The 25,025-nt window shown below is 32.2% G+C and overlaps 1 protein-coding gene across 1 annotated transcript in view; it reads left to right on the forward strand.

The window, feature by feature from the left end:
- The window catches only part of LOC121122539 (ribonucleoprotein PTB-binding 1), a 48,800-nt gene extending 26,748 nt beyond the window's left edge, over nt 1–22,052 (forward strand). The window contains exons 2-4 of the mRNA XM_040717557.2: nt 19,083–19,631; nt 19,719–19,986; nt 20,043–22,052. Coding sequence (XP_040573491.1) covers nt 19,083–19,631; nt 19,719–19,986; nt 20,043–21,223 — 1,998 coding nt within the window. The 3' untranslated portion in view covers nt 21,224–22,052. The remainder of the gene's footprint in view (nt 1–19,082; nt 19,632–19,718; nt 19,987–20,042) is intronic.
- Nucleotides 22,053–25,025: the final 2,973 nt, after the last annotated feature.

Here is a 25,025-nt window from a genome sequence, read left to right on the forward strand (position 1 = left end):
CTCTACAAAGGTAGTACATTTATATTTTTTTCCCTTATTTGAACAGTTATCTACTTACTTGTTTTTGTTAAAAAGTAAATACCCCTTTCGGGTGCTTTCTTGGGGTTCATGACGTTGAAATGAGAGGTGAAGCAAGTTTAAAGCTTTCTAATCCATACAAATTATTTATTGCCATGTGTTCATCGAGTGTTGAGGGCCAAATTGACGCAACTCAAAAATTACAAATATACGTGTTATTATTATCAATATCTCATCCTAGAGGTCCTTTCAATAGATGGAGTCGGACTTTATTTTATTTCCTTCCTCTTGCTGCTGATCTAATAAACCTTGACAGCAGCTAAGCTGCTCCCCCTCCCCAAACATTCTTCAAATTCTCAGGATTACCACCTTCATTTTTGGTTCAATTTACTTTTACATACTGGCGGGATATAATGCTTAAATGTTCTTTAAATTTTAATTTTGAATAGATTTGTGAAGGGGTTTAATTATTTCTTCAATATTCAAACAGAATGAACGTTATATATTAGTAAATACCATTCAGTAATGTATTTATTTTTTATAAATAACATTTAAATTAATACCTGAACAGATGAAGAACACGTGGAACTTGAGTAATTTATTTTCACCTGAGGGGTTAGATTAAATATGGTTAGAAATTTTACCATTGAACATCAAACGTATTCGCTAAATTATTCATTTTATTCGTGCATACATCTCATTTATTAAAATTTCATAAAGTATTGTCAAGTGGCCTATTTAATATTAGTAACTAATATTAAAGTCAAAGGTTACATCATTAATATATCATCGACGACCCATAGAATATTCATTTATTGAATCATCCACGTCACAAATACTCATAAAGTCTTAACTGAAAATCATTAATCTCATTTTTTTTTGTTGGAACTTGTACAACGGATAGAAAAAGTCAAGGCAGTTGTCGAAGGCTTAGTTTTCATGCAATTGATACTTTTAGAAATATAATTTGTGCATTTATCTTGTATGAAATCACAATTATTTATAATTCATAATAAATTTTGTGAAATTGATTTTTTTGTTGCTGTAAAAAGTGAGTTTTAACTTTAGATTGAATTTGGTGAATCAAAGAACCGCCTAGATAAATGTATCAAAGCAAAAAGTATTTTGTATAGTCATATCTTGTTTTGTCTTGTTATTACTAAGCAGTCTTAAATAATATCACAGTTTTCGATCATTTGTATCTTCAAAAGGCTTTTCTCGACTCAATAACCAACTATTTTTATTATATGACGGATTGTGAGGGGATTTTGTACCCATAGGGGACGCACATAAAGTTTTTTTTTTTTTTTTTTTGGTTCCTTTTGAAGGAAATAAACTACAAAGAAATACCCTCATAACATATTATCTTCTGAATAGAGAGTAACTTCAATTAGAATTGAGAGAGAGAGAGAGATTTTTTTTTCATCAAATTTATCTTATGAAGATTAAATATTTGTATATTTCCTGAGGGTTATTATTTGTATTATCCAGTGAATATATGTTCCATCTACATTGCGTATGCTTGAGAGATGAGTACTTTGCATACAGTCTTTGAATAATATGTGGCCCGTCAACATAAAAGTAGGATATAATTATTTTTATCAAAATTGAGTGTGGATTACACTTGTATTCTTCCACGAATAATCGTCAATTTCTATTGACAACTTACTGTAGATACCCCATTGGGTTGTCACAAGTCGAAATTAAAGTAGCCAAAATTGATCGTCACAATAAAAAAGATGAGAGATTGAGGGATTTTATTTGAAAGGGCCAATATAACTCTTTTCAGTCATACACAGTTTCTTAATTATAACAATATTTCTTTAATATTTTAATACATCCCACAAAATTGGAGGAAAAAAACAATAACAACCTATCAATATAATGTTACTATTGGAATAAACTTTGACCTCATCCAGAATCTGAATAGATGCAGTGTGACGATCATTTTTGTTTTATTTGATGGCAAAAGATTATACTAGGGACTACTGGCAAAGCTTTGATTATGTCCATAGAAGGGATCTTTGCATCCACGCGTTTGATGGGTGCATTAAGGGGCTTCCCGATGTTGTGTGAGGTGGCACATGCATGTTGTCCGACTTTCTTTAGACATTTAAGCCAAAAGATGCTCAGGTCAGGAGGACCTTGATGGATTTCCTCATCCCTGCCTAGAAGGTAGAAGTCGCTTTTTTCACCTGCGCCCATTCTTGAACTTTCCTGGTACGTTACCAGAGGTTTTTATCGACCCTCTAATTTGGCGATCGTGTTTCTTCTAAGCTGCTGCTCCATTTCGACAGCTAACTAAAGATGAAAACAATGAGAGGTTTATTTTATTACTGACCTAACCTCCTGTAGGAGTAGAGGGGAAATCTCCGCTGTGATGCACTCCTACAGAATCCGGATGAGTTCAAAGTATGTTTCAATAGTAGTGTATATAAGAAATGAAGTCAAAAAAATGATTTTTTCCTTTTCTTGATTTTTGTTCTAGATTGTTTTTGTGTTGACGAACCACATATATAAGTCGAGAACAAAAGTTATTTTAATATTTTGTCAAGGTATCTTCTACTAAGACTGTCTTTGAAAGTATTTCAAGGGGGAAATTATTTTGAAAATACTTTAGAGAATTATATAAATCTCTTGATCGGATAAGCAAAATAATACTACAACAAACACATTTCTTAGAAATGGCTTAAAATTTCTGTAATGTATTTTGGTTACATTTCTTTGATGGTCTTTAATATTTAATGGTAGATGGATGGAAGGGGGAATAGGAGAGCGAGAGAGAACATTAAAAAAAGAAAGCATAAGATCATAAATCGACAGGGTCTAAAGAAATACAATATTAATAAATCAACAGTGTTTTTCGTTCTTTTGGACACTATGTTCTTATATTATTACTTTTTTTAAAGGGGACATAATTATTTTTTGATGTCCTACATAATTATGTACAAAATATTCCATTTGATATTGTAAAATGCCGTATATCAATATAAAAACAATCTTGAACAAAAAAAAAGAGAAAATCCCAATATATATTTTTCCACTTCATAAATACAAATTAACAGCTTATTATTCAATTTTTTGGGATAAATTAAGATACTTAAAGAGTTCTACCTATAGTTTAATACCTTTATTTGATTTAAGAGACTTTTATTGGCTCTGATATGACCCTTTCAAATAAAATTCATCAACTTTTTTATTCTTTTATTGTGACGATTAATTTTGACTAGTACTTTTCAGTGTAATTTGCGGCAAATTCAAAATATTAACAAGGATAATTTGAGGTTAGTAATGGCCAATAATTCGTCTTATAATAGAAATGTAATCTATACTATAAGGAATAATTATTACTTGCTTTTGTGTTGACATAGAAGTGTATACCTCATGACCAGGAACAAGTGAGTTGCTTTTTGTATTTCCAACCTGAACAAAGTTTTTATATTCTAAAGCTGTTTTCATAATTATTGTCTGGAAAATATTAAGGATAAAGTAATTACTACTGCGTGTGCTCATGAATGACGTCATATATAAATATTTTCTAGTTTCACTATAGGGTCCCATAAGAATTTTTTGCCCCAGGTTGGCTTTACGTCACTTTTTCTAGAGGGAATTAATATTTTATTAGGGAATTGGTCACAGCGGATCATGACCTACTTCTACCTCAAGTGGCAACGCAGGATTCCATTTGGTAGGTCCAAAAAAATTCAAAAACTCGTTACAATTCACAAAAAAATTCAAAAATTCACAGCTGTTCATAAAAAATTATAAATTTTTTTGGGGAAAAAAATCAGATGTAAAAAGTTTTTTGAATTTTTTTCTTAAAAACCCATGGCTATTCACAGATATTTGTAGTGGGGCTACTGTTCTCAAGCCTACCCTCTGAAAACGCCCCTGCTAAGTCGCTGTGATCAAGATCAATTATTTATATATATAGACAGAAATTTACTCTAAAATTGGTTCGAACCGTATTAGTTCCGTCTTACAAAAATGCTATCGGTCTCAGACGGAAACCCAACACTAAAATGTATCTCGTCCCTCATCTTCAAAAGACTTATTTTTAAAGTTTATAATATGAATTGTACATTAAAGTTTTTGATTAATATACGTTGTATGAAAAAGGGTAAAAAGTTCAATATTTGCTCTGCGTTTCTCTCTCTATAGATGTATATCTTATGTATACAAAATATATGTACAATGTACATTTATGCTCTAAAATGGAGCATAGTCTAATCATCGTTCTGACCAGATGACGTGCTCTACATACGGTTATATGCAAGGACTATTATAGCCTTCTCTTTAATCTCATTTTCCATTCATGTATGTATATTTATGGGGAAGAAAATAGTTTGATCGAGTCATTCTATCATTAGTAGTGTAGTGGGGGTTCCACTAATTATGATGAATGTGCATTTATCCCCCTTTTTAAGATTTGCCTCTGTTCTTCTATATGTATACGTGGAGTTGTATACAATATAACTTAGAACTGCTTTATTTTCCAAACGATATGGCTGACTTCGGGATCTGGAGTGAGATTTGTTTGTATTTCCTTCCACTAATATCTGATAAAACGTCATGAAAGCTTAGCTGCTCACCTCCAAAATATTCTTCAAATTTATTTCTACATTAATTTTCGGCCGCGTTTTGAATTCGTGGAGCGAAATTGAAATTTCTTACCGGGGTGAAAAATAAGAAAGGAATTACTAATCTAAAATGATGATTTCATTCTTTATCAAATTTCTTTTGATAAGACCAATTTTTTGTAGAGGCAGAATTTAACTGCGAGACCGAATTATTTTGGTCTTACAAAAATTACAACGGTTTCAGACCGGTCTCGGATTTCGAGACCGAAAGGCAACTATAGTATTTTATTTTTTTGCACATTTGAATTAAAAGCCCTCACAATCTAATTATTTTCTTTTTTTCTTCTTCTTCCCTTGCTTCTCATTAAGGCATTTTTACTGCATTTAATGGACCTTCTACTTTTTTTGGGCATTATTTTTAAATTTATTTATTGAATTAGCAAGGATCTGCACCCTTTTTCTATAATAGAAAATAGTAGCAATGCCAAATATCTGCTCACACACTCAACAGGGATGAAAAAATAATGTTGTTTATCTAAAGGATTATCTCTAATTAAAAAAAAACATTGAAAGAGAAAGACTTTATGGTTTTGTGTGTGGGGTTATTTTTTTCTCTCTCTCTCTCTTCATGATGGGGATTGATGAGATATCATCAAAAAAACTATTAAAGAATGAAATTACTAAAAAAAACGAATAACATCAACTATGTAAATTGTTCCTCTTATCCGGAAAAAAAATCGATGAAAAAAGTTTTTTTTAAATATATGTAATTAATTTAATTACTTTATTCAGTATTAAATTTTAGCGATATTTAGTTAATAAAATCTGCGAATTATTATTTATTTCCTTTATTAATATCTTTAAAAGTTGCATCTTATACAGATAAAAGTAAACCTTTTAGTTTAAAATTACTTTTTATAGAAAAAAGGGCATTCGTTAGAGCAAAAGACTCAGAATTTTAAAATATGGTAAATATAAATAAATAAAACACCCATATTTATGGCGAAAAAAGAAATCACAAATAAAATTAGCTACAAAAGGCACAAGAATCTCACAGTATGGGCCGTACAGGATTCATATTTTCTCAGATTTGAATCTTAAAACATAAATATTCGAGTAAATTACGGGTACCCAAACTTTCTGCTCCTGATCTTAAAGCAAAATTAGACGGAAACTTGTACCAATTTTTTTGAGAATTTTACCCAAAGTTCTGATATTCATTAAATAGGAAATATATTAAAGTTATATTTTCAGTGATAGCTGATGACGGAGCTATAAATAACCCAATGATATTACTAATAGCAGTTATTATTATAATAGCTTTGGACACTTCATTACTTTTATTGTATCTTGAAACAGAAAAAAGGTATGCTATTATTATTCAAAAATAGTGGATAATTGTTCACAGCTTAGTAAGTATTCATTCGTATAGAACCAATCAATGTTAAGAACACTGATTGGAAGAAAAGCTTGTTAAAGATCCGAAAAATCCCTCGGATCTTTTGATCAGTAAAAGTTCAAGAACACGAAGCTAGTCAGATCTTGGATCTTTTCGGTCAAACAAGTTTACTTATGCCCAATACATAGGATCCGGCTTCAAGACCCATCTTATTTTTTTTTGTAGAGGAGGTACATTTATGGCAGAAATATCCTTTGAATGCAATTTTAAATTATTAAAAGTTTCTTTTATCCGGAGAATTGACAATAATAACCCCTTCAGTATGAATTCCTTTATGGAGTACTCAAATTGTAATGGGATTATTTACTAAATCTTGAATCCAATTCTATTTTTGTATATAGAGAAGCTATCAGCAGCTCTTCTCCTCACCAAGGGAACACCCTATACTTTGTACATATTTAATTCATGAGGAATAAGAAATTGACTTTCTTCCTTAGTAGGAGTGTGTCCTTTTTCCACTTTTAATGGCCTAAAAGATAAAATTAAATAAGCGCACATTTATGAAAGCAATAAAAAGACGACATTTTTAAATTACTTCTTGGATGAAGCTTTTCACCCCATCTCCCTCTCTCTCTCTCTTAAAATGGTGCACAATGTATATGAGTAGTGCTGTACTGCTGAGAATGGTCAATTAATTGATAACAAAGAAGACTGGGAGACTGATAGTTGTTGTTCCTTCAACATCTTTCCCTTCATCTCCTTAATGAATTGCGTTTTGAATGGACCCATCAATAACGAATAGCTACTACATAATTAGTTACCAAGCCAGGGGAAGAGATGTTTCTTTACTTCATACACAGCTAGTTCCTTTTATTTTGAAGGAAGTAGGGGAGGGGAAGTTAGTTGTTTATTCCTTTTTCTAGAGAGTGTAGAATATGTCACGAGTAGATTTTCATTATATCTCTGAACCATTCTTCCAAAAAGAAAAAAAATGATCCTTCCTAACGTTTACAGAGTTTTTTCTGTTTAATTATGCAGTTATATTTAATAGTTAAGTAAAAATAATATCATATGCCCGCAATATTTTTTTCCAACCATGTGCAGTGGATGGCCCGAAAATATAGAATAGTGGTTAATCTAAGGATTCGTTGATAGTTTTCCTATTTGAAGATGAACGACATTAAAATAACCTTCCTAGTTTCCAAAATTGCACCCTAGGCATATGCGATTGGAGTAGGATATCCCTGGGGTATCGAAACAGGGTAAAGCCCACCACCACCAGTTCAAAGATTAGAATCGCCTATGTTCCAGGTCAACGTGTTGTGCAGTATAAACTTGGGGTCCCGCAGTAGATTCAAAACCACCATGTCCGCTTCAAAAACTATTAATGCCTCCTAATTTCCAATACTTTTTTTACATTTTTTTATTGGACTAAAAATGGGTTTGATATATCATTAATTGGTAGCAATTAAGCCATTCTTCTCAACTGTTGGATTATTCTTCATTTAGTATATTAAATGGAATTGTGAGCAGAACTAATTCAAACGCAACAAATGGTCATTCATAGCATCGATTATGGTAAAAAATTAAGACCGATAAAGTAAAATATTTGAGAACTATTGATAGTATAAGCGTGTACGCAAGAATAGTTTGCCATGAACCATAATTAAGGCTAATTAAACTGTTTATTTTTCAACCTTTATTAAACTCCCACAAAAAAAAGATAACACTGAAGTAGCCCAAATCAGTTGGCCCTCTATTTTAACTTTGGAACAATTATTCAATAATAACTTAGACAATCGTTACTAAATATTAAAAAAATCCCAGTTTAGTAAAACATTTTTAATAAAGGCTATGAGTCAGTAGTTTTGTTAGTTACATCCTTTACACAAAAGTATACTGTGGGTACTGCTGTTAGCTGTGGGTGTATCTGCTTCTTTTCTTCAAATTCGGTATTCTGAACGTCGATTGGTTGAATTATAATTAGCTCTTGTTGAGGTACTCTGAACAAATATGAACAGTTATTGAATAAAAATTATGTAGTCCTGAATAATTGGCTAACTACTACCATCTGATTTTGAGCCCTTTTTCCCCAGTTTCTTTTCGAATATAATAGATGTAACGACGTGGGGGATAACGTACGTTTATTTACTGCTTAAATAATAAGCTTCTCTCCAATCCTACTACAGGTACTTATACCAAACTTGCCGTATAAAATCACTGGATATATTTTATGATTTTTATAACATACTGTGTAGTTTCTTCTCCGTTAAGAAGATTATATATATATACATTTTTCTTGATATGTATGTATATAAAACACATAACGTGTTTTATATATAAAACTAGTCTCGTGAAGTCAAGCTGAAAATATTTTCTGAGGATAAAATTGTACATAAAATGTATATATATATATATTCAGAGGGGAAATTTATTTTGACTATGTATATATTTTACATCTATATATGTTGTATATTGGAGAAGTACGAAGGATATTGGTTATCTCAATAAAGTGGTGTACATATGTACAAAATGGAAGTTATATGAAAAAACCAGGAAAAATAATAAAGCAGATTGATTGATGCTATTATGATTGAGAGCTCCCATTCGGAAATAAATGACGCATGCTGGTGATTTCTCAACCAATGTCAAGTGAGGGTAGAAAAGAAAGAGACAAACTTTAAATGACAAGGAGTAGGGGCACTTATCTTCAAGAAGCAGCTTTTCATTATTATTAGATAAAGGCAATTTATATTCTCGTATATAAGGGGGGAAATACGATTAGTTATTATTGGCAATGAATTTATGTAATCAATTGGAAGCTGCTGGAGATATATATTTGTAATAACTAAGTCATTGCATCACTTGGAGCAAAGAGATCAATGTCATTAATGTTGCTTAGTATGTATATTGTAAATCAAAAACATGCATATGTGGCCTTGTCAACACAAAAGCAAGCTAGAATAATTTATCCCAATGTTGAGACTGGATTTCATTTGTTTTTTCCAAGTAGTTATTTATTTTATACAAGTTCCTTCAACCAATATTATAAAACCACTCCTAATCAACAGTTCGGTTCTTGTCTCTGATATCAAGATTGGATCGGTTGTTCCAACGTATTAAGTTCCATTCCATGTTATATTCATTTCTTATGTGTAAACAAAATAAACTTCAACCATAGCGATCCAGTCTTGTCCAAATCGTAAAAATCAAATCAATCCTTGGACATCTATTGTCAACTCTTTGAAATATTGTTCTGAGAGCCAAATCCCCATTGGAGGAACAAACACTGAGATGGCTAGTTTTAAGATCTGTTCAAGTATTAAATTTGTATCCGTCAATGAATTATCGTCAACTTCTACCAAACAATTATTCAGATTAATCCTTTGGGTATGCCGAAAATTGCACTAAATAGATCAAAAATTGATTTGTAACAATAAAAGAATATAGCTAGAACTCTTTAAGTATCTTAACTCATCCCACAAATTTGAATAATAAGCCTTTAATTTACTCAAATATTGGTACGTATGTTGTATATGTTTACTACAAGTTACAACTTAAGTCATTTTAATTACCAACTATTAACTGATTAAATTAAAGATTATTATGTATTTATGAGTAATATAACTCTGGGGATTTGAACTTTATAATATGTCACATAATACGTATATTTTAGGAAAGGATTATTAAAATATCCAAAAATGACTTGATTAATAAATATATCTACCATCCATAAATATTCATTTATTTCATTATCCTCATCCAAAGTACTCTAAATCCTTTGTTTAAAATTATTCATATGAAGTATAACTTGGTATTTTTATCTTGTTCTTGATATTTGTTCAAAATTGTTTTTATATGTATATCCGCACCACATATGGCACACAACGCCTCCCATGAGTGAAAAATTCTGAATACATTTTTGTGTGTAGTATTTTGAAGAATATACTATTCATTGTTAATTGATTAGTGAGTAGGTTTTCTAACTCATATTTTTATTTCCTAATTCTTCCTCCACTTATTGTACAAGAAACAATAATGAAGATGCTCTCGTGTAACAAAGTGTATTCCGTCTTCATTCATTTGGGATCTACCTATTGTTTATACTTTGTTCGTTAATTTATATATTGTAGATATAGAATATATATTTAAAACAACAATCAACTTCTCAAGGAGTTTAAATTAAATATGTACACAAAGGAATGCACACAAGTTTGTAACATACATATATATCAAAGTGGGTTTACCTATTTATTGATTAATGGGGTTGTTAAGAGCTGTCTTTGTTTGTTGAAATAGTATGATTAAAATATATAATTTTATGTACATGCTGCAATTTGTTCGGCTCATAACGTCTCACTTAGTCTTTTTAATTACCAACTTTTACTTGATGTTATAATTATTTTTTGATCTATTGATATGTCTTATTTATAACTAGTGATGTAAACAAGTCGGGTTTACCAATCCCAAGCTTGAAATACCCGAACCAATACTAACACATAATCCCTATTATTGAAATGCAGAAAGGGAAGCAGCCCTATCTTGCTCCAAAATACTATAAATGGTTACACGTTCGAAATAGAGAGAGGGTGGATCATGGACCCGGATACAAAGTACTCGGGTACGGTATAATCAAAATTTTATTATGCGAAAACATCCAAGATCCTAACTGGTTTCGTGCACTCCTGTTTTTACAAATATTAAAAATCATCATAGGGATTTTCTGGATCTTAAAAAACTATTAGTATTACTTAATAAAGGTAGGCTGGGTCATCAATCTGGATCCAAAGTACTCAGGTTATATAACTGTTTATTTGTATTGTCCGGTATATAATCAGACTTTGGGTACTCGAACTGTTACGGATCTTAAAATAGATCCGAGGGATTTTTTGGATCTTACATAAGTGCAAATGTAGCCTTAATCCGGATCCTGTATTATTTAGGACTGAACTTTGGGCAAAATGTTCATACATTTCGAGGCAAGTATCAATCTAATTTTGATTTCGGTTCTGGATTCAAAAGTTCCGCTACAGGAAATTTCTGGAAATCCTATCTGAGAACGTTTTAAAATCTTGTTTAGTTGAACTAATTCTACGTTCATAAGAATCTCGTTGATCTAAGAAATAGAAAACTTAGTCCCTCGTATGAGACCAAAAAAAAAATTGACCCATATGCTAATACCAAAAAAGAAAAGAAGCGATCCACGTATGGAAAAGTATCTAAGTTCGATCTTTAGTCTGAGACTGCGCTCTCGGAGGGAGTCTCAACACTTAAAATATATATAGTTGCATACTTTACTTCCCTTCTCTCATTCATATCATCCATTATTATTTAATGGCCGGCAACAGCTGCTGCTATTACTTTGACTTAGACAGACAATTTTATTTTTTCTATTAATTAACAGAGAAGACCTACTGTACATAAATCTACATGACGTCAATCTATTCAATTTTGCATTCGTTATGAGTAATGAAAGATTCAGTCTTTTCATTTCTTGATGAAAATGCATTGGAAGAGACTGTGTAGCAGGTGGGGGTAACTAACTGACATCAAGGAAGGAACTATAATATTAATATAAGTTAATTAGGTTCATCTGTCACAAAGTACAACCACCTGGGAAATTCATGATGTCAGTACTTATTATTATTTAAATTTAAAAATACCTATGTTATGAACCCTACAGCGTCTATAGGGTATCACGTATGATCAAAATTTTATGATTTTTTTTAAAACTTGGATATATATCTCTCTTAATCTCCCCTTTATATCTGCATATAAGTGTTGGTTTTCAATCTGTATCTCATTGACCGGTTTAAAACTATTATAATTTGAGGGGCACCCACCCCCAAATTAAGGAATTTTTGCTTTTTATAAGACAATTTTATATTCGAAATTTAATATAATTTTTCAAATTCTTTATCCAAAAAAAATTATTTTTATGTGAATAGATATTGGGTTTAGTATTTTTTCTCCAAAGAAATTATTACTTCAATTTTTTCCCCAAAAAGTTTAATTTTTGAAATTTTCCACAAAAAAAATTAATTAATTTTTGGATTTGAAAAGAAGAATTTTTTAAAAACTAATTCGGCCCTATTTTAGTCTGGACTGGTCTTGTAGTAAAATTGGACATACACAAACAATAATTGATGTTGATTTGGTCCCATTTGATTTACTTTGTTTTGTTTAGAAAAGGAAATTTTGACCAAATTAGCCGTCTTAAAAAAATCACTTTATTCCGAGCCGATGAATCGTTGCTGTTGTTAGAAGTGCATAGCCCCTTACATATAATGATTGAATGGGATGATGAAACAATAATATTTGCATAGACGACGACAGAAGTGGCGTTTGTGTGTCTCTAGTCTCTACCTTCTACTCACACAAAGAGGGAATGGAAGGAATCTTGTTAAGAAATGGAGTGTACATATTATATATTTATAAGAAGGGGAGATGAAAAGGGGTAAAAAAATGAAGAAGCTCAAAACCATGTATAACATCATTTCAAGATTATTCTTATAACTGGAAATAATAATATTATTATTATTATTACGACTTCAGTTAGTTGTAGGACCAAATAGCATTACTCGAATATGAAATGAATTATTTTTTCTTCATCTTTTTTTTCTCTCTCTCTCTCTCTCAAGGGTACCATTCTGAAGCTGATACAACTAGGAAAAAAATGGAATTTATGTATGTTATTAAAGTCTGAATTTTTAATGAAGTCACTCCATACATGGAAGGGCTGCAGGGGCGACCGCAGGATTTTTTTTGGGGGGAGGGGTCTTGGTTTTTAGAATTTTATTGGAAAAAAAATTCCCAAAAATTACATTTTTTTGGAAAAATAATTATAATATCTACAACTATTCACAAACAATTTCAAAAATCCTTAGCTATTCTCAAAAAATTTCAAAAATTAAATTTCAAATGTATAATTTTTTGGGGAAAAAATTTTAAATATTAATTTTTCAGGAAATCAATTTCAAAAATCTGTAACTATTCTCAAAAAATAAAATTTTCAGGAAAAAGTTGTCTAAAATCTATGGCTATTCTCAAAAAATAAAAATTTTGGAAACAAATTTCAAAAATAAAATTTCTAATATTTGAATTTTTGAAAAAAATAATAATTTAATATTAACTTTTTCCGAGAAAACTTTCAAAAATCCATAGTTATTCACAGAAGGTTAATTTTTTGGGAGAAAAAATTTAAATAGTTAATTTTCTACTAAGAATCCAAAATTCCTTAATTGTATCCCTCCTCCTGAGGACGCCCCTGGGATGTTGTGTATTAAGATGGAAGGAAACGATGTCCATTCAAATAGATAGAGTGAATAAATGAAAGAATGTTAAAAAGTCCTTTCCTCCTCTCCCTTTCCTCATTACTCGCCTCATTTCACATGTACACATTCGTCTTCCTTCCTCCATTTCTATTGCTTGAATACGAATCCTCCTCACACGTACAGATGGATTTAATATGTCATATATATAAAAATGAAACGGCTGTTGGTCAATATGTTGAGGCTATTTATCATCATTCTTTTTTCTCTTTCTCTTTTCTATCCCCCCTACTTAGAATGGTTCTGCATACTGTAAATCTGAAGCATTTTTAGTCTGTGAGTTCTTTTGTTGAAATTATCTTTTGAAAATGTAATTTAATACATAAGTTATCAACTGTGGATGTGTTTCCTTCTTTTCCCCTTATGATTGTTCTGAATGTTGATTGGTCGAATTATAGTTAGTTATTGTCCTACTGAGAGTAATTCCATAGTTGGGAAGAATTGACTATCTACCAACTGATTTTGTGCCTTTTTTATGTTTCTTTTCAGAGGAGAGGTTGTGAGAACCAATAAAGGTAACAACGTGTCCTATGATTGATTTCCTAATCAGCCATCAATTATCCTCTCTCCTTCCAGTTTTTTTATAGGTCTGATCATTTTTACCATTTAGCGGTCCAATTAATCTGTCCTAGCTATCTTTTTTTTTACTCCTGGCTAGGATTAAAAAATATATAAAGGAAGAAAATAAGGAATTATAGCTAGAACGTCTAATACTTTGGTATTAGACGTTCTAGCCAAACACATCCTAGTAGTAACTTCATGTATCGTGTCTATTTGAAAGGACGTAGTTTGTAACTACCTCATTTTAGCTGTTGTCATTACCATAAATGAGCGATAGGTGCAGGTTCTAGTACTGACAGATTTTATTATGTTCATCAATTCCATCGTCACAGCTGCTTGTAGCTGATCTAATGAAACCCCGTGACAGCATAGCTTCTCTTTTCTAAATTAACTGGAAAACCATGTTGATTTTCGGGTTTTTTTTTAAACATTACATGTTACTAACGGTAGTGACCGGCATTGACTGGATTTAATAGGCGTCAATGAACAAACAAACATTGATGTACTGATGTAATAAAGTCTCCCAAACAAATCCTACGAGTTACTCTCCATTTTTTTTATCAGAACGCTCAGACTAGTGATGTATTGGTTCTTATTTAGGATCACGGTCCAGTCCCACTTCAATCAAAACATTCTTCTAATTGTTTGGGGTACCATATTCATTTTCGATTTTCTACAAAGCCAAAATGCTAACAATTTACAACCCTAAACCCTATAGTTGTTAGACTCTTTAAGTTCTTTTATTTCAAAAAAAAAAAATAAAACAAGGGTGGTTTCTTCCTCCTATTGAGGAATCTATTAGATTGAATAATTATAAACGTTTCATTATTTTCTCAAATTGTTGATACACGTCGTCATTTTTCAAAAGATATATATTATATAAATAGTGTCTTGATGTGTGTCTGTGTATTTTTCTCATTTGATGAATAATAAGAAGAAGAACCCCCAGACATTATGTTAATTTAATTAAAAAATAAAATAAAGGAGAGGAAAAATGGAAAAAATGGAATTAGGGGGTGGGTGGGTGGGTTCTTGTGTACAAAGTACATAGAAAAACTAGTAAAAGAGGAAAGTTTTTTTTGTATTTCATACTCTTCAATATATATATATATATGACTATGTATGTTAAACAGATGAAAAGTTTTCCTCATATTTCTCTTTCTCTCTCCTGTTGTTTAAAATAGAATCAATTTTGTCTTTTTAATATTTATATACAGACGTACAGGGTGCCGTAAATGTATTGGTGACCTTTTAAACTTTACATTAAATCCTTCTACAGGGGGGTACCCGCTTATCGCGGTGTTTAAGAACAAGAAAAATCCGCGTTATATGGAGTTTTTAGGAATAATTGTCTTTGAATCGTTCATACGACCTCAAAGCAAGCTCTTTGAGATTTTTGTTCGCAAAACTTCCATGTTTCTTCCCATGGACATGGTTATATCCTCTTTGATGAACATTTAACATTTGTACTAGGCTTACCAGCCTCTCTTGAATGGCTTACAACCTTTTCATGCTCTTCCCTGAGTTAAAATCAGACAAAACTAGAACGAGTTCTAAACGAGTTGAAAATGACTAAAAGAGTAACTCTTAACGCTTGGAGATAAACAAAGTTAGAAGAAATAATTTATATAGTCTAACAAAAGTAATCAATAATTATTGTTGCATGCATGAAATTCACAAATTTCGTATTTTGATACAAATAATCCTTTAATGTCATCAATATTCCAAGATCTTGGGATAAATCCCAAGGAGCAGCATCTCTGCTCCTCCCCATCTTTCAGGGTTAGCCACCGCATCTTACCTCTAATTGGATAATTTGATATATCATTCAAAATCAAAGAATCTTGGAAATTCATTGATAACAAGGAATTTAAAAAGAGACAATAAATATGAGGAACCCTGTATATTCATATGCGTAGAAAAGAAGAGAGATAAAATGAAATTTTTCATTAGCAGAATGGTTTTTTTAAAAGAGAAGAAAAGTAATTAAAGTTTTGCCATAGGAGTGGTATTCCTTCTTCCCCTTCCTCTTGTTTCTGTTCTATTCTGGGTACATATTGGTACATCTGCTGTAGTCATACAATGTTTACTTGTTATAACTTCTACTATGCATAGATTGTTCAAATTATAATCTACATATATTAATGTATCAAACTTCCTCTGTCCGAATGTGCACTTAATATCTATTTAACTATGTGACAAACTGATGGGACGAAATAACCATAGTTTTGAATTTCGAAATACTTTTTGTATTTGTAATTTCATCAGTATTCATTTTTTCCCTAAGCTGTTATCATTATTTTTAAAGAGAGAACCTCCAAGTATAAAGTAATCATGAGTGTGTAAAAGACCGTGCGTTGACACATTTCCAAACGGAAAATAATATATATATTTTATCAGGATTCTTCAAATTCATGTGAAGTTTGTTGATGTGTGCCTATTTAGTTATACTAGTTCGAAAGGTACAATTTCTAAAGATATACAAAAATTGGACATAATAAAGGACTGTTTATGTCCCCTGCCCACAGGGGAACGTAGATGAGTAATGTGTATAAGTAATTCGTTATTGGGCTCTGTGTAGAATTGAGGATTGAAGACGGAATAATTCCTCTCTACATATGTCCTTGCTTGATACAGAAGGTTTACTTATTTACTCTCCAAGCTGTTCATAAGGTATTTAATCAAAATTCATGACAGCTAAGTTGCTCTCCTCTCAAACACATACCTCCCTAAACTATGACTAACTGACATGTCAATAAACCCTCAGAATAGTTGATTTATAGGCAAATTAGTGTAAAAGTATATTTCTTTCATCTCACAGCCAATAAATTAAAACGCCATGACAGATTAGCTGCTCTCCTTCCAAACATGCTTAAAATTGTCATGATTACCTTGTTCATTGTCGGGTTGTTTAAGAATATTACATACCCAAAATGATTAGAATTTACAACCCTTAAACATTCCTCTATGTTGACCCTTTTCTTTATTCATATGCCTATATAGTTAAAAACTGAACCCTCAAGTGGCACTTTATAAAATAAACAACTCTGAGAAAAAGGAACAGAGGGATGTTTGGATTAGAGGATGATGGATTAATTTGCTGCTTCTGACTTAGGTACATATTTTGATGGATACTTAACTTTCATTTGGCAAAAAGAGTGTATTTCTATCCCCCCCTGTCTTTACTTACTACTTAGATAGATCCATGTAATAGTCAGGCATGTGTGAGTTGAAAGGAACTTGGGGGGGGTGATCCAAGGCAAATTGGATTAGTAAAGAAAAGATGAGAGGAGATGAAGAGAGAAAAACACGAAACATAATAATAGTATTAATGGAAAGAGAGCGAAAAGTGGTGTACTTACTTCCTCCTATTCCATATTAACATAAAAATGGGATACAATCATGTCTGGAATATCTAATATTATTTTCTTCAACTGAAGGCTCAAAAATATATGTATATTTACATTAATAGTGTGAGTCAATGATGATTGTCCTTTTATTCTTTTCTTGTAATATTGTTTTGGTTTTTTTTACTTATAAAAAAAACTTATTTCTATCTATATTTCGACGAGACTTTCTTCTTTTTAAAGGGACTAATTGATTATGAATCATCATATCCTGTGATTTTGTTATGTGTAATTGAGGATCTCATTATAGGAAAGTCAGTCAGTCGTCAATTAAGAAACTCTCTTCATCTCATGCTTACGTTATTATACTACGCTTCTTTTTATTTATAATAAGGATAAATAACGAGCTATGCAGGGATTCATCCTAATTGCTACTCTTAATGAGCAATCATTTAGTTCTCTTTATTGCTCCTTTTTCTTAACATTATGGAAAACATGATGTTGCGTAAAGACAATCAAAATTCTGTCCCTATTGCGTCTCTCAATTTTTCATCTCACCCAAAAGAGAAGAGGTCCGAAATTAACCAATTTATGTAGTAGACTGTGTCCAACAGCTCGAATATGTTCACATATGGCCTAACAAGATATAATTAATGTTTAACAAATCAACGTTTAGGTATTATGTCTTGATTGGTTTCATTTCAAATTTGGTGTAGAACTATTTTATAGATGAATTGTTGATGAGGTCATTTGGGTTTTTAAAATGTCGACGTCAACCTACTATCATATCATATGGAGTTAAATTTGTTGTCTAAATCATATTTGCACAACTATAAATCCGGATACGGATGATCCATAAGTTGAGGCCAAAAAATTCGGCTACGTATTGTAACTTTTAGTGACTCAGAGTAAATTGAGGATCGACGCTGGAGTAATTATTGCCTACGTCCTTGTTGTTTTTTTCATACTCCCTCGTCACAGCTACTAGTAGCTAAATTAATGAAACGTCAAGATAACGAAGCTGCTCTCCCAAACATTTTCCAAGATGTCAAGATCTTCGCTTTCTTTTAATAACGTGTCTTAAATACACAAGATTTTCATAATAAGATTATAGTCACTTTTTTCTGTTTCCTTTTGGAGGAAAGGTTACGAGATACAATATGAGCCACAAGGGTAGACAATTAGATAGCACAAAACAAAGCAAAAATGCATAGGAGTTATTGAGGCACACTTCTGAACTGTGTGATAATTATTGAATCCCCGATTTTTCTTGGGAGGGACTCCTCTATATATTTTTTCTTGATTATTAGTAAAAATCCATTTTTCCTTTTCTTTCTTCTAGGTCGTCCTATTGGTAATTTTTTCCCCTTTTTAATTTTTCTTCTTTCCTTTCATAGATTACATTTATGAAGATTTCTCTTAGAGTTATTGTGAATAATACCCAATAAGGCAGTTTGAATTGAACGTTACATCTAAAAGAAAGAAGTGGGAGGGGTTTACATAAATATAGAGATATGAGCCTCTGTCCCTCTATGCACTTACTCGCGAGATTGAGTTTCGTCCTTATTAAACAACTCTTTTCTGTTTTGAATATCCATTTTTTATTTTGCCTCGTTAGCTTATTCATTTCTTATATGTGAGTAGCTATGTTTGTAGAGTCTACATAAAGTTAGCCTCAATTACTCTAATATGTTTAATAAAATAGATATGACTGCTTTCTAATTTTGAAAAAAAGTTGTCTCTATATGAAACCTTTTGTATTAATTTTAATTGCCTATATCTAATTCAATTAAAAATATGTATATGAAATAAGCTTTATAATATTTTAATTTTTCTATTTCTTTAGGATATTATTGATGCCTTTCCCGATTTGAACATCGTGAATGTGATAATTGAACGCAATGATGGCCGCTACAAACCTGGTGGTAAAATTTATTTGACGGAGCCGGAAATCCTTGATGACTGGCCCAAATCTCGTTCCAATGTCTTTGTCAAAAATAAAGAAGTCTCAGTCTGTATTGGAGGCTCAGATGGATGGCTCTGTGTCGCGAAATTACCCAATACCCTCACCGAGAGTAGTTTTCAGTCTCTAGCTGCCTCCTATGGAAAGGTGAAAGAGGCTTTTCTTATGATCTCAGAAAAGACTGGTGAGAGCAAAGACTATGGATTGATTAAGTACATGAGTTCAGATGCTGCTGCTCAGGCTCGCCATTTATTGGATAATCGAGAAATTGACTCTTATACCATTGATTGTGACTGGCTTAATTCTGGACGGATTACGTTTGCATCGCTTCATTCAAAGTGTTTATATGTAAATCACTTGCCTCCTAATTATAGGGATATGGGAGAGTTTCGCAAGCGATTCTCCGTCATTAAGAATCCACCTTATTGTCAGGTAATTCACCTATTCGCTCTAGTTTTCTTTATCTCTAAATCCTTGATTGTAATCATGCTAACTTAATTTCTCTATTTTTTACCTCAGATTGCAATGAAAAATGGTGTCATACAAAACTGGGGTCTTGTTGAGTTTTTTGACCACGTTGAGGCTGAAGAAACTCGAGACTTTATGAATGGTTGTAAAATCCACAATACTCCCATCCGTGTTCATTATTGTATACCTGGAGTAAATGCTATAAATATTTATATGCAAGTTGTGAACGCGCCTGAGAAAAAGAAAGCCCTCCTCCACGATGCACCCTCCGCCAATGTCTATTCACAACTACAAAAGCTAGCCAAACAGAATCCATCTTGTGAGTTTTAATTTTATTATTTCTGATTTCTTCATCATATTCATTTCTTTTTGTAGTTGCTCAAAATCTGCAAAACATAATACAAGAGCAAATAGTGAGCATCAGCTCTGGTGGAGTGTCATCTACCCACAACAATGAGCGGAATTCCAGCTCAGAAGTTGTTGTTATGCCTGGAAGACAGCAAACGCCTCCTCCACACGTTGTACCTGTTAATCCAAATTTGAACGCTAATGCACAGGCTGCACTGATGATCCTGTTAACAGCTCAGATGCAGAGTGAAACTGGAGAAGTGTCTCTCCTACAAAATCCTCAGGTTGTTGGAATACTCCAAAGCCTCGTGTCACAGGCCGGGACTAAAAACTCCTCATCAAATGGTAATGGTGGCTCCCCAAGTTTAACAGATCTTCTCAGTGATCCTGTACTGAGCAGTGTTTTGCACAACAATAATAGACTCCAGAAAGTTTTAAACAAAGAAAATCGTCCCTCTTCGATGCTGGATAACTCAGGAGTTATCAAGAGATCCCCCACCCTTCTGGGAGATGCACCTCAGGGCTATAGCGCTAATTTGGGAAGAAAAGACTCGCCACCGCCTTTAATACCAAACAATCTGAGTAGCTTGCTTAATACTCAGAATTTATCAGAGCTTCTTGGATCTTTGGATCCTTCTCGTCCAACCCCTACCTTTAATGAGGCCCCTCAGATAAGGAAGCCTCCAACGAATCCTAGACCTGTACTCATCCAGGACCCCCCTCCGCCTGCTCCAACAATTTACAATAGGCAGATTTCAGTATCAACCGCTCCGAGTTTACTACACCAGCCACCCATTTTTACCCAACAAATCCATCCTCAATTACAAATGATCAATGCCTCAACCTTTCCTCTCGGCGTCCCTCCTCCACACAATCATAATCCTTATTTCTTGAGCCAGCCGAACTTCATATCCCCTCCTCACCCACAAACACAGCCGCCCCCGCAACAGTACATATCTGGTATTCCAATCATTACTACTCTTACCGGAGGAGGAGGACCTCCTCTATATCTTGGAACTCCAACCACGCCCACCACTGCAAGTTCAAATTCTCTTTTCACATCCCCAAGTCAGCTTAAAAGAAAATTGCCGATCCCTCCGAGCCCAGAACAGAGTCCTGAAGGACCTTACATTGGACAGCACAGTCAAGGTCTAGGAGGGCACTATGCAGACTCTTATTGGCGTAACAAGAGGAGTAGATTTCATTGATGAATCCGCCATTTTTGTTGTTCTTCAAGTGGAAGTTGTATGTCATCCAAAAAAAAAAAAAAAAAAGAAGAAAAAAATGTTAATGTTATGGAAAAAAGAAAAAGAATTTATTATTATTACAATATCATTCAAATTTACGTTCTGTTACATTCGTATGAAGAAATCATATCAGCCCAAAAACTTATATTTTTTAAATGAAGAGAAGACAACTTGTCAAATATATATATTTATTATACAGTTCACTTCTTATAATAATAATATCTTAATTCATTTTAATTTATCAAAAATTGACTTCCGATATGTTTTCTAACGCTTCTTATGACCACCCCGCGTTCAGACCTCTGTATATATATATATACATATATATGATCTTTTTTCACTTTTTTCCCATATAACAACAACACATTTAGTTCTTATATATTCATTATTATTTCATTACTTTCTAAACAAGGATCATCACCACATAAATTGTATTTTTAAGGCATTTTTAAATATGTGGCGGTTCTACTTTTGGCAGTAGCCGCCGGCGATGCAGCATGATGACTTGGGCATTATAATTAATACTTCATTTTCACTTTAAATCCATTAGATAATAATTAATTACGTATCAATACCAAAATCTATTAAATATTGTCACACTACTGTACTTTTATTATTTCTCAAAACAATGTTATTATTTATGTATATACTTACACCTTTTTTTAGATGTCTTAAGTTTTCTTTTAAGGCTCTGTCCTATGATATATTTTTATGATAATGATTATTTTCTTTTTTAATTCACCTATACTTTTGTGATTGTATTTAATTTGAATATAGGTCCATTTCATAATTTTATTTGTTTTTGTTTTTTCTTCCATTATGTATACTCTTATTTTTTGTATGTTAAAGGAAAGTCTCCTCCTCTACCCTTCATTCACTTCCTTCCTCTGTCTCCTTAAGTGCTATCAATCAAGGCTATAAACCAAAAAAAAAAGTTCTAAAATCCATAATTATTCACAGATAATTAAGTTTTTTTAGGGGAAAAATTCAAAAATTAAATTTTTCCAAGAAAAATGATACTAAAATTCAATTTTATATATGAATTTCTTTCTAAAATTCATACGTATGATCAGAAAATTAAGTTTCTTTGGAAACAAATTTGAAAAACTCAATTTTGGGGGGGAAAAATTCTAAAATCCATAGATGTTTCCAGAAAATTAAATTTTTTGGTGCTCTATCAAAATTATATGGACTTTTTTATCCAACAAGCTACAGACTCTCACATTACCTTGCAGATAAGTTATACATATTTTTTGAGTTTGTTCATGCCTATTCCATAGTTGGAAGAATTGGTTTAACTGCCAATTTCAGGCCTCATTTTCTGTATCCCTTTACAGAAATGGTAGCGAGATACGATCAAGGTAATGTCGTGCACGGTGCGTTGAATAATTTTAACGGAATTAACAAGGGGATTGTTAAGGGAAAAACAAATTGCATACGTCATAATCAGTGTTTCGAACGTTGATTGACTGAATTAGAGAGAGCTCAATTTAAAATATGAACAATTTACAACAAGTATAGTTGGGAAGAATTGCCAATTGATTGGTGACCTTTTTTCTGCTTCAGGTTGCGTGATATAATAACGATATCTTGGCGAGGGGGGGGATTTAATATATTCTAATAATCTTCTCGAGCTAACACGCCCGATCTGCTACTTGGTTTATAGCATTGGTCCTATTAACTTACTTTTCCCTTTACGCACTTCCATGTCTTAAATTTTAACTTTCTTTTCTACTTACTTTCTTCACATTCATCTTCATTCTCTCTTAACTCTCATAAACTGATTTGTTTATTTCTTCACATGCATGCAGCTCTGTCTGTCTGACTGACCACTTTAATACCTAAATAGAAGTCACTTATCTTTACTGGGATGACACTTGATTCCAACCTCTATTTCTCCTTACTATTGTGTGTATCGTTTCTATTTCTTCATTTTGTCTCCAATTCTTAGTACGAACTATAATGCTTTCTATTTCATAGCCCTGGTAGTTCTTGAAATAACTTTTCTGAATACAACGTGCCTAATTTATAGCTCATGCTGTTACTCCCGCTCACATAAAATATTTTTTTTTTTCATCAGATCCCGATTTTTCTACTTTTCCCCCGCTTATCAGTGTTCTGAGCGTTGATTGGCTGAATTTGAATTAGCTCTTGTTAAGTTGTGAACGATTACTAAATAAGAGTCCTATAGTTATGGAAGAATTGGCTAACTACCAACGGACTGTAACCACTTCTTTGTTTTTGGAAAGATAGGTTGCGAGATAAAATAAAGGTAACTGTGTGAGCTTTGTGAAACTTGCCATGCTAAGGTATATTCAGCCAAACAAAGATGTATAAATATGTGCAGTCGCCAATCACCTGCTTTATCTAAGTAAAATTCTGTTATGTTTATCTCCAAAAAGTGAGTTGTGATTCCAGTCTCATTGTGAAAGTAAGATTCAATCGGAATACATCGTTATAACTGTCAAAATGGTTTGCATTCAGGTATATTAATTAATTTATTCACGTATGGGATTGTAGAGGTGTAATTGCTTGCAAGTACTGCGTAGAATCTCGGGAAGTTGAGTAACTCAGGAGTAGGCTGACAATTTGTTATAATGTTGAACTATAATATGGATATTTATTTATTGGACGCACTCAAATCAAATATGCTCAATTATATGTCTGATACATCAACAACTTTAAGCTTAAAGTGATATTAAAGCTAAGTAGAAGTTTGAATAATGTTGATAAACGTATCTCATGTTGAAATAAATGCAGTAGAACAAACTACTTTTAAATTTGTATCATTTTGTTTATCACTTATTTTTACAAACCACTCATTGAAGCAGTGCATGGGTCATTTCTAGATATGGACATTTCATAGCGCGCAAGTAGAAGGTAGGAGCAATACTTATGCTACTACTAAATTAATGCTCTTGATAACATCAGCTGTATGTCATAAAATTTTGGAGGGAGAACATTATTAGTATTATTGCTAGTTTTGGATCCGTCTAAAAAGACTGCAGTTTTAGGACTGGTCCTGATTTGTCTTATGGAAACTATAAACACTGAAATTACATAGTTACTACTAATTACGTACTTTGATTCGCTGAAGTTTCATCGTAAAGCATATCTTCTTTCAAAGAGACAAGATACCTGAAATTAAAAGTTTTTGAAGAGAAGAAGAGTGACTAGTCATATTATTTGGCGCTCTGATTTTTTATTCTTCAAAATATAATTATAATGTGATTTTGCATTGAATTTGTGTATAAGTGAGACTCTAAATATATTGTGTATATAATTAGTGAGATACATATCATACAGTGTAGAATAGTTGTGAGAAAAAAAGTGATTTTATAATTTTCGCATATCATCTTTAATTTCTTATTGTTATCGATGGTAAGAGGTTGCATATATTTGTTTATCACTTCATATTTGAGAAAGTTCCGGGAAATTTATGTTTTAATAATGAACAGCAATATAGCTATTTAAATTCATTGAAAAAAGATTTGACTTCAAAAGCAATTATAAGAAAGATAATTATTGATATTACAAGCAATGATGGAGGTCGCATTCTTAAACGGCCAATTGTTCCAGAAATTGAGAACTTAATTTTTGGAGATAGACACATTCCTTCTTCAAAGAATTCATATTTATCCTGGTCATCGCCTTATAGTGGTTATACTACTGTAAAAAGAATTAGATATTAGTATTGCCTTTCCCATGGAGAGGATACCTTTCCAATAAGGGAAGCCAATGACAGGGATGGGGGAATTAAAGG

Source organism: Lepeophtheirus salmonis, chromosome 8 (genome assembly GCF_016086655.4).
Source record: "Lepeophtheirus salmonis chromosome 8, UVic_Lsal_1.4, whole genome shotgun sequence".
NCBI lineage: Eukaryota > Metazoa > Arthropoda > Copepoda > Siphonostomatoida > Caligidae > Lepeophtheirus > Lepeophtheirus salmonis.